General features: G+C 39.0%; 1 protein-coding gene across 1 annotated transcript in view; it reads right to left on the bottom strand.

Annotated features, from left to right (window-relative positions):
- CNTN5 (contactin 5) overlaps positions 1-14,604 on the bottom strand; it is a 998,629-nt gene that overhangs the window by 522,290 nt on the left and 461,735 nt on the right. Inside the window, exon 3 of the mRNA XM_084613389.1 lies at positions 8,404-8,533. Within this exon, the coding sequence (XP_084469515.1) occupies positions 8,404-8,461 (58 nt within the window). The 5' untranslated portion in view covers positions 8,462-8,533. The remainder of the gene's footprint in view (positions 1-8,403; positions 8,534-14,604) is intronic.

Raw genomic sequence — 14,604 nt, 5'->3', positions numbered from 1 at the left:
GTGTCTAGGTTGGGAAGAAAGCCAAGGGTCAGCACCAGAGTCAATTGCCAGTTACCAGAGGCAGGGGTGAAGCCAGAGTCAGAACCAGGAATCAAAGCTAAGGGTCAGAGCTGAGGTCAGACGCCAAATGCCAGAGCCCAGGGTCAAGCCAGAGTAAGGGTCAGAAGTCGGAGGCCAGGGTTGGAGTCAGGAATGGACACTTCGGATTGGAGGTGAGGTGTAAGGGCAGAAGGAGAGGCAAAGATCAAGCACAGAGCAGAAGCATGGTGGGAACAGGAGCAAAGGCGTGGGTTAGGCAGGAGCCAGAAATACAACAGGAACCAGAAACAGGGTTGGGTACAGAAGGTGGGCACAAGCAGAATCCAATGTAGCCACAAGAGGAAACCACTCTGCTGCTAAGACAAACTTCCTGTTCCTCCTCCTGGTTTAAACAGCACCATTGGACCAATCAATGGAGCACCAATCAAAGCTCCCGTGGATGGTGCTTTGCCTGGAGCTATAGCCCTAGTAGCTTCTCAGCCCACTCCATTTCAGTAGCCATTGGGTGAAAGCCAAAGTGTGGCAACTGACTGGGGACCCCTATGCCTGGGTTCAAGATGTGGAACATCAGATTATGATGCTCATCACCCAGACTAAACTGAGAGCAAGAAATAGGCTTCATATGTTAACAGCAAGCAGTTATTGATAGCTAGGAGGTTCTATATCTCTTAGGCAATGCACCAAACCATCCAGTTCCCCAGCCAGTATATCTTTAACTGTAGCATTTAGAGGGATACTGAACTACTTTAGATTAGAAGAAAAAACTGGCAATATTTTAATCTGAAGAGAAAGTATCCTCCCATTTCCAAGTATTTAGATTTTCAAAGATTACTACTCTGCTTAGACATTTAAAAGGGGAAGACACACCACTTCTGTTAATGTATGATACTTTTTAAAAAAATCGGTGTCTAAAAAAGTTGCACTACAGTCTAATATATTAACCCTCTTGTCTATCACCGTCAAAATGCCTTTAATGCAAATCTAAAGGTAGGCATAGGGTTTGTTTGTGAGCCATAACGGTCTTTAGCTGCGGAGAAGAGGCTGTTTTAATTGACTAAAAAATTAAGACTAGAAAAATAAACAAATCTGAAATCTGTAAGATTAGGAAATTTCAAGACAGATTAAGAGGTGGCAAATTGTCTCTGTTTACACACTAGAATAGAAATGCCAGCAAATATCCATTTTCCAAACCTTGTGCATGTGCAACCCCCACTGATGTCTATGGGAGTTTCTGTGCAATAAAGAAAGGATCTGTCCTTCAATTAAGACTCGTTTAATTATGTTGATGGAAGGTAGGAGGAATTTTCTCATTCCTAAAAATAAAAATGGAGATTTATATTGCACTCCAGGTTAAGTCTGGACCTCTGACAGTGCAGTGTCTACAGTTTTACTGTAAGAATAAATAGGGATGTAGTAGGGCCATGATCCTACTACACCCACTTTGAAGTCATTGGATTTACACCACTATAAAAAACAGCCTAAGGCAGAGTAGAGTCAAGACCTTAATACAAGCAAGTACATTGTTTAAGTATATTTTTCTATAGTTATTTTTGGTTATATAAATTAGCATTAGGTTTATGATTACTATTACTACAAAAACAAATACAGTATTCACTAAATCGTATCACTTTAAAAGCAATGGGAAATAATGTAAAAACACTGTACTACATTACCTGGCCCATAAACGATTTGTGGCACAGGAGATGAATCTTGCAAATGATAAGGGGACAAGGAGGATGAAGAGGGACATTCAATATTTGTCAGAAGTGGCGGAATTGACAATAGCAGCGTGTGTGTGTGTGTGTGTGACAAAACTAATTGGGGGAAGAAGGGGTGTGTTTTGTCATTCCTGCCCCAATCTGGCACTTGTCATGATGGCTACTCACCTTTCGCTTATATGCTTGGTAAGAGGGGTTTTTTATGATGAATACAGGTACTAAAAGGAGAAAATAAAAGAACATGGGCTTTGAACATATAGGACTTTTTAAATTACTTGTAAATACATGCGATGTAATTGTAAAGACATTTAAGGCCAATTTATAAAAACAAGTTTTTAGGTTTTTTTTTTTTTAATAAAACACCCGCTAGACTCCTGACAAAAAGGTGAATGAAATGTAATGAATCTCTGACTGCACACTATTCACCTTTTGCTATGACCTCGATGCTGCAAGGTGCTGAGTGCTTTGGAAGCATGTGACTGATTTTAGTGAAACTACTAATTGTTAAAGTTAAGCCCTTGCTTGGCTGATCCCATGCTAGAGGGCCCAGCACCTTGTAGGATTAAGCCCTGTATATCACTATATAAAAAGAAAACTACATATTACTGTGAACCAATAAACATTACCTGTAAGAAGAAAACAATCTGACCCAGCAAACTAATGGTTTAGAACAATTTTCCAATTCACCTGCTATAATTTTAAATATATTGAGAATACACTTTCCGCCCACATTCCCCTAGGATTTTGAACTCTACCATCCTCTGATGAATTAATGTTAAAACTCACCAGGTATCTGACAACTGTAGACAACTTCTGCCTCCCCCCCTCCTTTCAGATAGAAATAATACAATGTGCAAAAATACAACAAATAAAATTCAGGAGAGAAGTACAATTTTTTTTCGTGACCAACTGCATATTGAACCCAGAAAAATGAATATGTGTCTGATTGTCTGTATTGGGCTCAGGCAATGTGACAGACTTCTCCTGTGTTAGTGCGGGCAGATGTCTGGAAATTTACTTTGCTTCAGGACAGCTTGCAGAGGGGTTAAAGCATGTTTTGTCTTCTCTGCAGTAGAAGCAGCAGCAGTACCAACAAGTTTAACATTGTCTGGCACCAGTTTTTATGTATACTTCTTTCTGGTTACATTTTCCACCTGACCTTCCATATACCAGTTGCCAAAGAAGATGAAGTTCCCTCCTATTTGCCATATTGTCAACAAGGAAGAAAGGTAATAATTGGACAAGCTTATCAATGACAGACATTCTCTTTTCAACAGTACATCATCCACTTGGCAGAGGAACAAACTCAGTGCTTAATATGTGCCAGGGCTTGCCAGCGCTGAGCCCCGGCACATCTAGGCTTGGCAGTTCATAGCTCCAGCACCTCTGGGCTTACTGCATCAGTAACACAAGTAAAAAATTGCTTGAGCCCCAGCACTAAATTGCTTGAGCCCTGGCACCTCTTTCATTACAAATTAAGCACTGAACAAACTTAAACAAACTGTCAGCTGTGGCATAGAATGGACTTGACCAAATAGGTGATGGGAAGAAAAATAACCCAGGCCTATCAAGTGTCATCTTTTATATGATTTGGCTAATGCATTTATGAACCTTTAGGCTATGAACTTTAATGCTGACAGTTGCTGAAATTCTGAAAGTAACATATTGAGAAGGCTTGGGAAATATTTGGAGACCAATAGTAATGCTCCCAGTTAGCTATGCTAGAAGCCTCCAGCTAGCCAGATGGAGAGTGAGGGCTATTTTAAGAGAAGAGAACACATCAGCTAAATAGCAGCTGTAGATCAAAAATTTAGGCAGAACACTGAAACTTGCCTTAGTACTGTATCTGCTAACTACTTAGAGGCACTTTTGTAAGTGCCCCTCAGTGTTGTATAGTAGCTGAAAAACTGTTCAGAAAAGTCCAGTAGTTTCTGATTTGGAGCTTGCTACTGAGGGATACAGCATAGATGCCACACTCATGAACCCTTTATATGAGTTAAAAGCTGTGACTGGCATTTTGGAGTTGTCACTTTAGTGAATGGGCATTGCCCCGAGTTATCCACTTCTTTAGCCTTGCAGGTCTCCAGCCACAATGTTGTCCTATCATTAAATATGAAATGCTTCACATTGGGTCGCTCCAGAGCCCAATTCACATGCAGCCAGGCAATATCATGATCTGGACACACTGGAGAAATGGTCTGAAGTAAATAGGATGAAATTCAATCAGGACAATAAGCACTCCACTTAGGAAGGAACAATCTGTTGTACACATACAAAATGGGAAATGACTGCCTAGGAAGGAGCACTGTGGAAAGAGATCTGGGGTCAGAGCTGATCACAGCTAAATATGAGGTAACAGTGTAACTCTGCTGCAAAAAAAGTGAACATCATTCTGGGATATATTAACAGGAGTGTTGTAAGCAAGACACCAGAAGTAATTCTTCCACTCTACCCAGCGTTGATTAAGCCTCAGCTGGAGTATTGTGTCCAGTTCTGGGTGCCACATTTTAGAAAAGATGTGGACAAATTGGAGAAACTCCAGAGAAAAGCAACAAAAATAATTAAAGGTCTAGAAAACATGACCTGGGAAAGAAGATTGAAAAATTTGGGTTTGTTTAGTCTGGACAAGAGAAGCCTGAAGGGGGGACATGATAACAGCTTCAAGTACATAAAAAGGTTGTCACAAGGAGGAGTGAGATAAATTGTTCTTGTTAACCTCTGAGGATAGGACGAGCAGCAATGGGCTTAAATTGCAGCAAGGGAGGTTTAGGTTGGCCATTAGAAAAAGTTTCCTAACGGTCAGGGTGATTAAGCACTGGAATAAACTGACTAGGGTGGTTGTGGAATCTCCCTCATTAGAGATTTTTAAGAGCAGGTTAGACAAACACCTGTCAGTGATGATCTAGATAATACTTAATCCTACCATGGGTGCAGGGGACTGGACTAGAAGACCTCCCAAGGTCCCTTCCAGTCCTAAATTCTATGCCCTAACTAGGACAAGGGACCAAAAAAAGGACATGAGGGATATATGGTAGATCAAGAAAGAGAAACCCATGTAAATAGCATTCATTGTGTTATCCTGTCATTAGCATTTCTTTACACTTTGAAGCATGTTGACACAAGCTGTAAGAATTATAGAAAAGAATGACAGGGTACCGTAGTCTCAGACCAGCTTCTTTCAATGGTGTCTTGTATATGCAAATAAAAGCCTACTGATTCTATTAACCCAGTGCTGATTAGGTATAATTTGATGTGGTTTTTGTAGTTTATCAGTTATCAAAGCCTCCCTGAGCTCAAAGCCAGGAACAGGCTAGTCCAGACCTTGCTGGTCCTTTATCTTATAGTTCACAATATCTCTAAATTGCAGTTGCTCATAAAAAGACGGTTTTACGGTTTCCCCATATCCTTGGCCCAGATGGAATGCAGGCCACAAGTGAAACTAGCCTCCTAATCTTTCCTCACCTCCAATTTAGCTTGAAAAAATAATCTGAAGCAATCAAAGAAACCACAACACAGTAATAACTCCCAGCACCTGCAGCCACTTCATCTCCTTTTGATGCTAGAAAGGAATCCCTAATGCTCAGCCACTGTCTCAAGGTAAATCAGGCTGATCCACAAGCCGCATGGCTCATCTATATCTCCTCAGTAAATCCAACTGGGGATCGTTGATAGCGCTCATTATGTCTAAGTGTCATGCCATTATAACATACACTATACACGAGTGACTGGCTACATTGGCATGTCAACTTCACCACATACGTAAAGGCTCACGTAGCACATATTGTACATCTTGCCAAATATAATGGTTTTACAGAACATAAAGCGTAGGATGCAGTGTGAATTTTATTAAGATTGTAAAACACTTTCCATAATTTATAAGGAAGATTCAATCCCCCCCCCATCAAATTCTGCAAAGGAGATGCATTCTGTCTGAAATGTTATGCATGTGGTCTCTTGCCAGAGAAAAACCTTTTATTCTTGCAAATTTTTAAGTGGCTCAGAGCAACAGTTTATGCCCGATAACTTTGTTTTAGAAGAACTGATATCACTTTTGGAAATGTAAATATTTTTTGCCATTGCAGATTTCAAAATTAGCTTTGATCTGGGAATTCTATATGTATTAACATTCACTCATACCCAGCAAGAACTAGTGCATATTGAACTATGCTGGTGGATAACACATAAGTCACTTGTTACAAAAAACAGGAGTTTTGGGTGCTTTGTAAAATCTCATATGATTGTAGCTTACATTAGGATTCTTTTTTCAGAGTAGCAGCCGTGTTAGTCTGTATCCGCAAAAAGAAAAGGAGTACTTGTGGCACCTTAGAGACTCAAATAAATGCTCTAATAAATTTGTTAGTCTCTAAGGTGCCACAAGTACTCCTTTTATTAGGATTCTTGCATACCTAACAAGTCACACAGGCTTGCATTGCCTTATTTATTTTTAAATTTCATTATCTTCTTCTCTTGCTTTTCCACCTGCTAACAACTTTCCCCATTGCCCAGAAACATATTTAGTGCATTTATGCACACACAAGACACGCAGTCTCTGTATTCATATTAGGATGCCTCCCCTCAATAGCCAATGCAATAACCCAACTTTTTTGCCTGAAGGAATATTATCATGACCTGGTAACATAATGGTTAATTACTGAATCAGAATATGGCTGGACATAACAGGAATTGAATGTCCTTTATCTTAGTGCATCAGCATCCACATCTATTGCCTTACCTTTGAAAAACGTGCCTTTGAGAATATTGAAAATAAAATTCTGAAGCACCTAACTTAGTGGACCATGTTGAACAAAATCAATAGTAGAAAGTATTTGCAGCAGCAAACATACTTCAGTGACTGCAATGACATAACAGCAGCTGTAGTTGCAGAATTATGTGCTCAAATGTCAAAAGGAACACAGACTGTGCATTATTAGAATTACAACTTACTTTGACAATCTGATCCTATCAGGTTCGAATGCAATTTTATCATCTCAGGTTAACTTAAGATCTTATGGTATTAAGTTTTTCAGATGAGATGTAATTTAAGTAGCACCTGAAGATGCTGCAGTTATTGTGACAATTATCTAATGCATTTGAGAGAAACAGACGTGTTGCTCTAAATTATTTATAACAATATATGAAAAATGGTTTTGAAGTAAAAATTATTTATTTACTGACTCCTAACCTGCCACATAATATGGAATAATCCTTAAACAACCAAAAATAATAATAGACTGGGATTTAGTTCACAAATCAGAGATGGAAGAACAGGAGTGTTTTGAATACCTGGCAGGAATAAATACTGAATAAAAACAAGCGAGAGAAAAGCTATTTCGATTAAATATAATGTCTGGCTGATTGGCAAGTGCTTTCAGGATGTTATTCTTTAGCCAAATTAATATTCAATATAAATTGGAGTATTTCAAACTTCGTTCAAGACTTTTTGAATCAATGTTTGACATTTATCATTGCTTATATTTTAAATGTTTTTTAATCTCCTTAGTTTCATATGTATCTGAACAGAGAATCGGTGAGGCAAACTGTTAAGACTACTTCCTTATTTGTGTTCAAATTAGCTTCAGAGCACTTATAATGGAATGGTACAATCTGTTGCAGTGGTCAGTATTAAAAAGTTGGAAATGACTTTGGTATCTAATGCCCCAGTCTTGCAGCTGACTGTGTCCAGTTGACCACATTATCTGTGGGCTCATCAACTATGTGAGTACAGGGATTCCTTCCACATGGAGTCTGCTGCAGGATCAGGGACACAGATTCCACTGTGCAATAATGTGCCAAATATTGGCTTTTTAATTATACAAGGACAACTTGTATAAAGAAGCATTTCTCACATAAAGGATCCAGCCCATAATATTTAGATTGTTTCAGCTTTGGTTATCGTAAATGAAGGCTGATCAATAAAAATACTTTGAAAAAAAAACAATTTCTGGAAACTGGGAAGTTGAAAGAAGATAAAGCTAGGACAGATGAAAGATCAATTCTGGATAGCATAATATCAAATTACAGGACTCCTCACATGGAAAGATTAAACGATGATCGAGTATAAAGCCACACAATTTGTTTACTTTAAAAGATAATACGAAGTTAAAGCCAAGGGGAAAAAGCTCAAAGGAATACTGTTGCAGGCAAAAACAGAATCATTAGTGTATATCAATATAACACACATAGTTTTAGAAAGAAAAATCAACTCCATCATTTGTTTCCAGACACAGAACATGGTAAGAGTCTGAGAATTTCACAGCCCAGAATCACCAAATAATGCTGCAGTTATCATCCCTTTCAAAGCAGTTTGCTAGATCATTTTTTTCCCCAAGCAGATTTTTCTCACTGAAGCCGTAAAAATTAGGATATTCTTTTGTGAATGGGCAAGTGACAAACTCTTCCATTCTTCCTTACAGATTAAAAGTAACCCTGAGAAACATTAAGATAAATGGCAAGTGGGCAATACTTGTTCAACTTTGTATTAAGTGATTATAATCTTAATATATAGTTGATAACATTAATTGTTTTTGGTTAAATGCTAATTGACATGGTTTGTTCATTTTTCTTTGCAGTAATTTTGCTTTTATACTTCCATTTTCTACTTGTCAGGAATTCTTAAACCAGTAACACAAGGTTTTGGTTTACTTACCTGAAAGACATCCAGTGAGTGACAGAAACAGAATCAGTCTCCATGATGACCACATCATTGGTCACAAAGGTCTTGAGTCCCCGTTTGTGTGATTGTTAGCAGCTTTGACGTTTCTTCATTAAAGCTCCGTCTAAGGAGGTAGAAGACAGTCTCTGTTAGGAGAAGTAAAAACCTCTGGCAAAAATATGATAGGCTATTCAAAAGAAACCCTAGATCCTAGTGCAATCCCAAGAGCTCTTTACGTAAAGTGGGAGGTGACATTTTGAAAGGGAGGTATTTTGAGAGAGTCTCAAGAAAAATGTAGTGTAGCACAGTACCTACCTATGTTAAGAGCTAAATTGTGAATGTCACTGTGTAGCTGCACTGGAGATTAAGGAGCCTCAGTTCTTCACCCCAAAGGCAGAGGTGTGTCACGGCCCTGAATTCCTGTTCCTCCTGGAGCCCAGAGTTATAAGTGCACACTGCATATTTCATCAGCAGGTGTCACGAATACAGCTGAGTATTTTTCCCCAGTGTCTTTGAAGCAATCTCTTGGTATTTTCTAGAGGTGGGTGAAATAGTTGCGAAGAACAACTAGTTCACCAAATTCAACCACTTCCACTGCTTACAAATTGTGCCAAAATAGGTTGCAATCCCCACTAACTTTTTAGGTTTCAGAGTAACAGCCGTGTTAGTCTGTATTCGCAAAAAGAAAAGGAGTACTTGTGGCACCTTAGAGACTAACCAATTTATTTGAGCATGGGATTTCGTGAGCTACAGCTCACTTCATCGGATGCAGTGAGCTGTAGCTCACGAAAGCTCATGCTCAAATAAATTGATGAGTCTCTAAGGTGCTACAAGTACTCCTTTTCTTTTTACTAATTTTTTACTGTTTGAAATCTTGTGGTGGATGTTTAATACAAGCGCGGTTTATAGAAAATAAACTCTTCTTTTTATTTACCTTATTCTCCCAAACTGACACCCAGCCCATTTTTTTTGTCTTTTGCACCCATCTGTTCAGACTTGTCTCATACCTAGTTTGGCAGATCTCTGGGGAAGAAACTCTTCCTGCTTAGAGCCCTGATCTCTGATTATGGTTCCTAGATACTACTGTAACAATTACAACAATGTGAACAGATTGCAACCTACAGATTGTTCACTGCATTGCTTCAGGTAGTCAGCATCCACAATTCAAATGTCCAGTTGGTTTGAGTAGGGCCACATTGGTATATTTCTGTTCCATGATTGGATGACCTTTCCCTGGCTATTCTGCCATAATTGCTTATAGCTGGACTATGACAGGCCCTTTTGCAAGTGAACTCAATGAACCTTCCACTCTTGAAGTGCATGGGCCCCCATCAGCACCTGCCACAAGAGCAGTCCCAGAATGCAGCATTCTATACTGTGCTCTGGGCCATTTAGGGAGGGAATGTGAATCACTCTCCTAACTCCCTCAGACTCAATGTGGTTCACTTACAACCCTTAATTCAAACCATTAGCTAAGTGGCACAGTTTAGCACATCAACATTTCCTGTGTGGTGACCTCACTCATTCATTAGAATAATCACAGAAAGTGGATGCTGAAGGGGTGTAACACATTCAAAGCAAAATCATTTAAATTCTTCAAAGAATGTACAAGAATCTTTCTGCCACATCATCCCCTTTAAAATGCACTCTTAATATCTCCACTTGTGAGCTACATTGCCAATCTCCCCTCTTCTATACATGCACAATCCCACACACTGCATGAGCAAGGAAAGGCTGCATTTATTTATATACTGGAAAAGTTATTCTTGAAACGCTCTAAAGGTGTAATTTGTCAGCTCTCATTTATATAGCAGGCCAGGTGCAGCACTCAACACAAATAAAGATTCCCAATTTGGGATTGTTCTTCCTTTCAAGTAGTTTAGACTGGGCATACTTAATATGAGGTCTACATGTTAATATATGCTTCTCTGAAATAGAACATAACTGCAGCTCATCTTAACTTCCACAGGGAACCCTCCTCAATTAATTATTAATGCCAGCTGCCTTTGTTTTTCACTTCTGTGATAATCTGTGTTTCAGTCAGTATGTTCCCAGGGTAGGGTGAGTTATCTCTTTCAGCACCCTCTGCTGGCCAGACCGATGGGAAATAAATATTTTCATTAATATTTAACTTTTTTTTTCCTCATGGCCATTTCTGTTAAAACTCGTAGAATACATCATTCCTTTTTTATTTTGTTCTGCAATGCTATCCCCATTTTTATAAGGCACAAAGCAAAAATTGTAAGTAAAAGGTGATTTTCATGCAAGAACAGGGAAAGTGTTTCCAGGCCTAAAGGGACGTTTGAGACTATTTCAAAAATATTTCTGAAATGATAGTGATATTACTAACAAAGGAAGCAGTTGAGCTCTAAATCATACTATGAACAATATTACTTCCTGGTTTGTTGTTAGCTCAAAAATTCCTCAAAAACCAGAGGCACATTTTCATTTGGGAAAACTAAAAATATAAGTTTTGGTTCAGTAGAGGAGTAGCTAGATAAAATTCTATGGCCTATGTTATACAGTTGGTGAGACCACTAGATGATTTAATGGTCCCTTCTTGGCTAGAAGTCTATGAAACTATGAAAATAAATAACTGCTGTTAAAAATGGAAAACAAATGTTTTGAAAAATGTATCCCTGTTTCTCAAAGAATTTTAAAATTGGATTTTTCTAAAAAAACCTCTGTAGCTGCTCAGAAAACATGATGAATTTTTCATGAACATTTCATTGAAGTTCAATGGAGCTATGACAGTTTGCACCAGCTGCAGATCTGCCCCAAAGACTTTTTCCAGCTCCAAACTGAAAATACTTCACTGTGACCTACTTACCCGAACCCTATCAAAACAAAACTCAATTCTAGTGAACAAACTTAATAAAGTAAAAACAGGTTGTGACACCCATGGAGTGGCTCAATAATCGTTTGTGAATTCTGTATATTGACCTGGTTACTGGGATACTTACTGTAGGCAACAGAGGGTTCCCGGGTCGGGCGGGGGGTGTGGGGGGGAGGAAGGGGCGGACAACGACGACCAAGAAAGACAGGAAACAATGTCTCACAATAAGCCATTCCTCAGTAAACACTTAGGGGTGTTAAGGGGTGTTAAGAGTCAATGCCTGAACTTTTAGATTTGAAGATTCTACCCTTTTGACAAGCAGACCAGCCCAGAAACTGACAAGGGCAAAGGAATTCTGCCCGGATTAGAAGATATTCTCACTCTCTCTGAAGAGAGGAGGAAACTGCTTGGGGAAACCAGACTGAGACAGTGCACTCACTGGGGTGTCTGAAGAAATTAAGCCCGCCTAGATTGTCATCAGGGGATGGTAAGATAAGCATGCAGGTAGACTGTTTTACATTTTTTTCTCTAAATGTTTTGTTCCTACTATTAAAATAAAGAACACTTTGGTTTTAAGAAGGCACTCTGATCACTGTACATCACTGGTTGCAGACTCCTGAAGGGAAGGACCACAGGTGCTGCATCCAGTCAGACCTGGGGACAATTGATCCACAGCATACTGTAGGCTAGAGTCTGGTCTAAGAGAGGGAGAGATGAGGAATTCTAGTCTATGGTGTTTATTGTAAACATTTAGAGCCACTCTTCAGGGTGGTCACAAAGGGCCATAGAGCAAGGAGGTAAGGGTCCGTGTAAACAGCATATAAAGACGGTCTGCAGTTCCCCACAACCATGGTGAGCTGGGTCTCTAATAATCTCTACACACTCCAGGGGAGAAAAGGCACAATGCCTTGTACCTGAGGTGGGTGCAGTCAGAAGTTATGTTCACACTACAAGCTAGATGTGCGATTCCCCTTCTCTTGTACGCTAGCATGACCAGTTAGCAAGAGTGAAAAAGTGAAAAATTGGGACACTTTTTTGGGAGGGTAGGAGGTGGGGCTATAGTTGACTATCTAAGACAAAACCCTTAATATCAGGATGTCTGGTCATCCTAGTGTACAGATACTCACACTAGCTATCGTCAAGCTAGCACAAGTATAAATATTAGTGTAGCTATAGCAGCATGGACAGCTGCAGAAGCATGGATTAGCTTTGCTGAGTATGTACCCACCAGTTTCAGGTGTGCTTGTACTTGGCACAACTAAGCTGCTACTACCCAGCCTACCGTGGCTACACTACAATTTATACTTTTGCTGGCTCAATGAGAGCTACTGCAAGTGTGACTACATGAGCAATCACACCCCCAGCTCTCAGAGTAAACATAGCCAGGGAGATCAGGAGGAGGGAAGAGATGCAGCTAGCCTTGCAACTGGGACACAGTTCAAAATTAATTTTGACTTATATACATGGGTTAAGGTTTTCAAAAGTTATTGTTTTGGGGTGTCTCAGTTGTGAGATACCCACATGGAGACATCTTAAAAAGACCTGGTTTTAGAAAGTGCTAAACATCCGCCCTCTGAAAATTAAGTTTTTCAAGCTGGGCACCCCAAAAACCAAAGCCACAATCATTACTTTTGAAAACCCATATCTTGGGTATGATCTATTTTTATAAAAACTGTTGATTTGAGAAAGCTAATTTAACTTGGGCAGTATAACAGCTTAGAAATCTGACTGCACTACTGTCTAAAGTAGAGTGGGAGAATTTTCCAGGCCATTAATCCCAGAGTCACTCATGAAAGATGTAGGCACCAGAGACATGGTGTCCAATATATATATATATATATATATATATATATATATATATATATATATATATATGGTATTTATTTGTCATTTCATATTTTCTTAGGTGGAATAAAAACAATCCTACATTAGAATGTGATTTTATAACACCAATATTATGAACCGCCAGTTATACAAACCATTTTTCCTCACAAGGGGGGAAAAATCACATAAAGTGATGTCTGTAAAGACCAGGTCACCAAACCTTTGCATTCCAATGCTTTTCATCTGCTGGAAATTACTTTGCATTGGTTAGATAGGCAAGAAGAAAGCAATGCATTGTATATACTGTAATTTTGAGATGTGTGATTTTATTAACTTTTTTATTTTATGAACACGTTGGTCCCCAGTTAGTTCATAAAATAGAGGTTCTACTGTATTTTTTATTCCCCCGCCTTGCGTTTCTTTGTTTGTAAGTTTTGTGAAAGTTGGAGTTAATTTTTCATCTCTAAACCTGGATCAATGTTCTTCCTAGAAATACAAGCATTACATTACTATAGTCTCACATTTCCCCTTTGACTTCTTTAACCTTTCCTTAACAGCTCTCTTGGCACTTTAAAATGTTTTCTCAGACCCTGCCAATGTTGAATGCTTATCCTGCCTGCCCAGCTGCTGTTTCAGCCTTTTTATACTTTCCCTGGCTCTTCCAGATACTTTCTAAATATGGATTATGTTGGGCATTTGGACATAGGAGCACATGCCAGAATAATGGAGATACAGAATCTTTAGGGATTACTTTGCAGTATTGTGCATGTTGCCACTTTATACTTCCTAGTGTAACTGGACAATGGAGGACAAGAAAAGAGGGCTTATCATTGTTCCAGTACTGCACCGAGCTTGATAGCAGTGCTTTCCAAGAACAAAGATAGAAAACTAGATGATAATAAAGACATATGGGAATATTAGGCTAGATTCTAGATTCTCACTTCCTGTCAAAAGAGTTGCTCCAGGGGTGAAATACTGATTCCATTAAAGTCAAATGGGATCTATACCAATACAGCTGAGATCAAAATCCGGCCCAAGGAAAATAAGTGTTTAAAGCTTCAACAAAAGACAAATAAAATTAAGCCTACAAAGAAGAAGATCTTTATTTTTTTGTCTTAACAAATTAGACGGCCGAAAAATGTACAGCTTTCAGGGTTTGAATGGTTAATGGATATTCCCATCTCAAGGGCATGTCATAAGGTGTGTATTCCTAAAACTAAATGTGGGGGGGGGGGGGAAGAAAGAGAGAGAGAGAGAGAGAAGCATTTATACAAGCAATAATAAGCCACACTGGTTTGAAAACTACACAACCTTCTTTCCAGGACATTTTTGTTAATCCCTAACATGCATGTTCCCATCAGAGACTTCAGAGTCCTGCCCTTTGTTGAGAACATCCTATTTAAATATTTTAATTTTCCCATAAGAAACTTGATATGGAATTACACACTGGGTGGCAAGAATATAGTTTCTTTAAGAACAGTCCTGCCAGGCAAATGCTGCTTAAAATTATTTTAAATATCACTTTAGTCGAATCC

This window comes from Lepidochelys olivacea, assembly GCF_965140295.1.
Source record: "Lepidochelys olivacea isolate rLepOli2 genome assembly, chromosome: 1".
NCBI lineage: Eukaryota > Metazoa > Chordata > Testudines > Cheloniidae > Lepidochelys > Lepidochelys olivacea.
The sequence above is the reverse complement of the archived record's forward strand: the minus strand, read 5'-3'. Positions and strand labels throughout refer to the sequence as shown.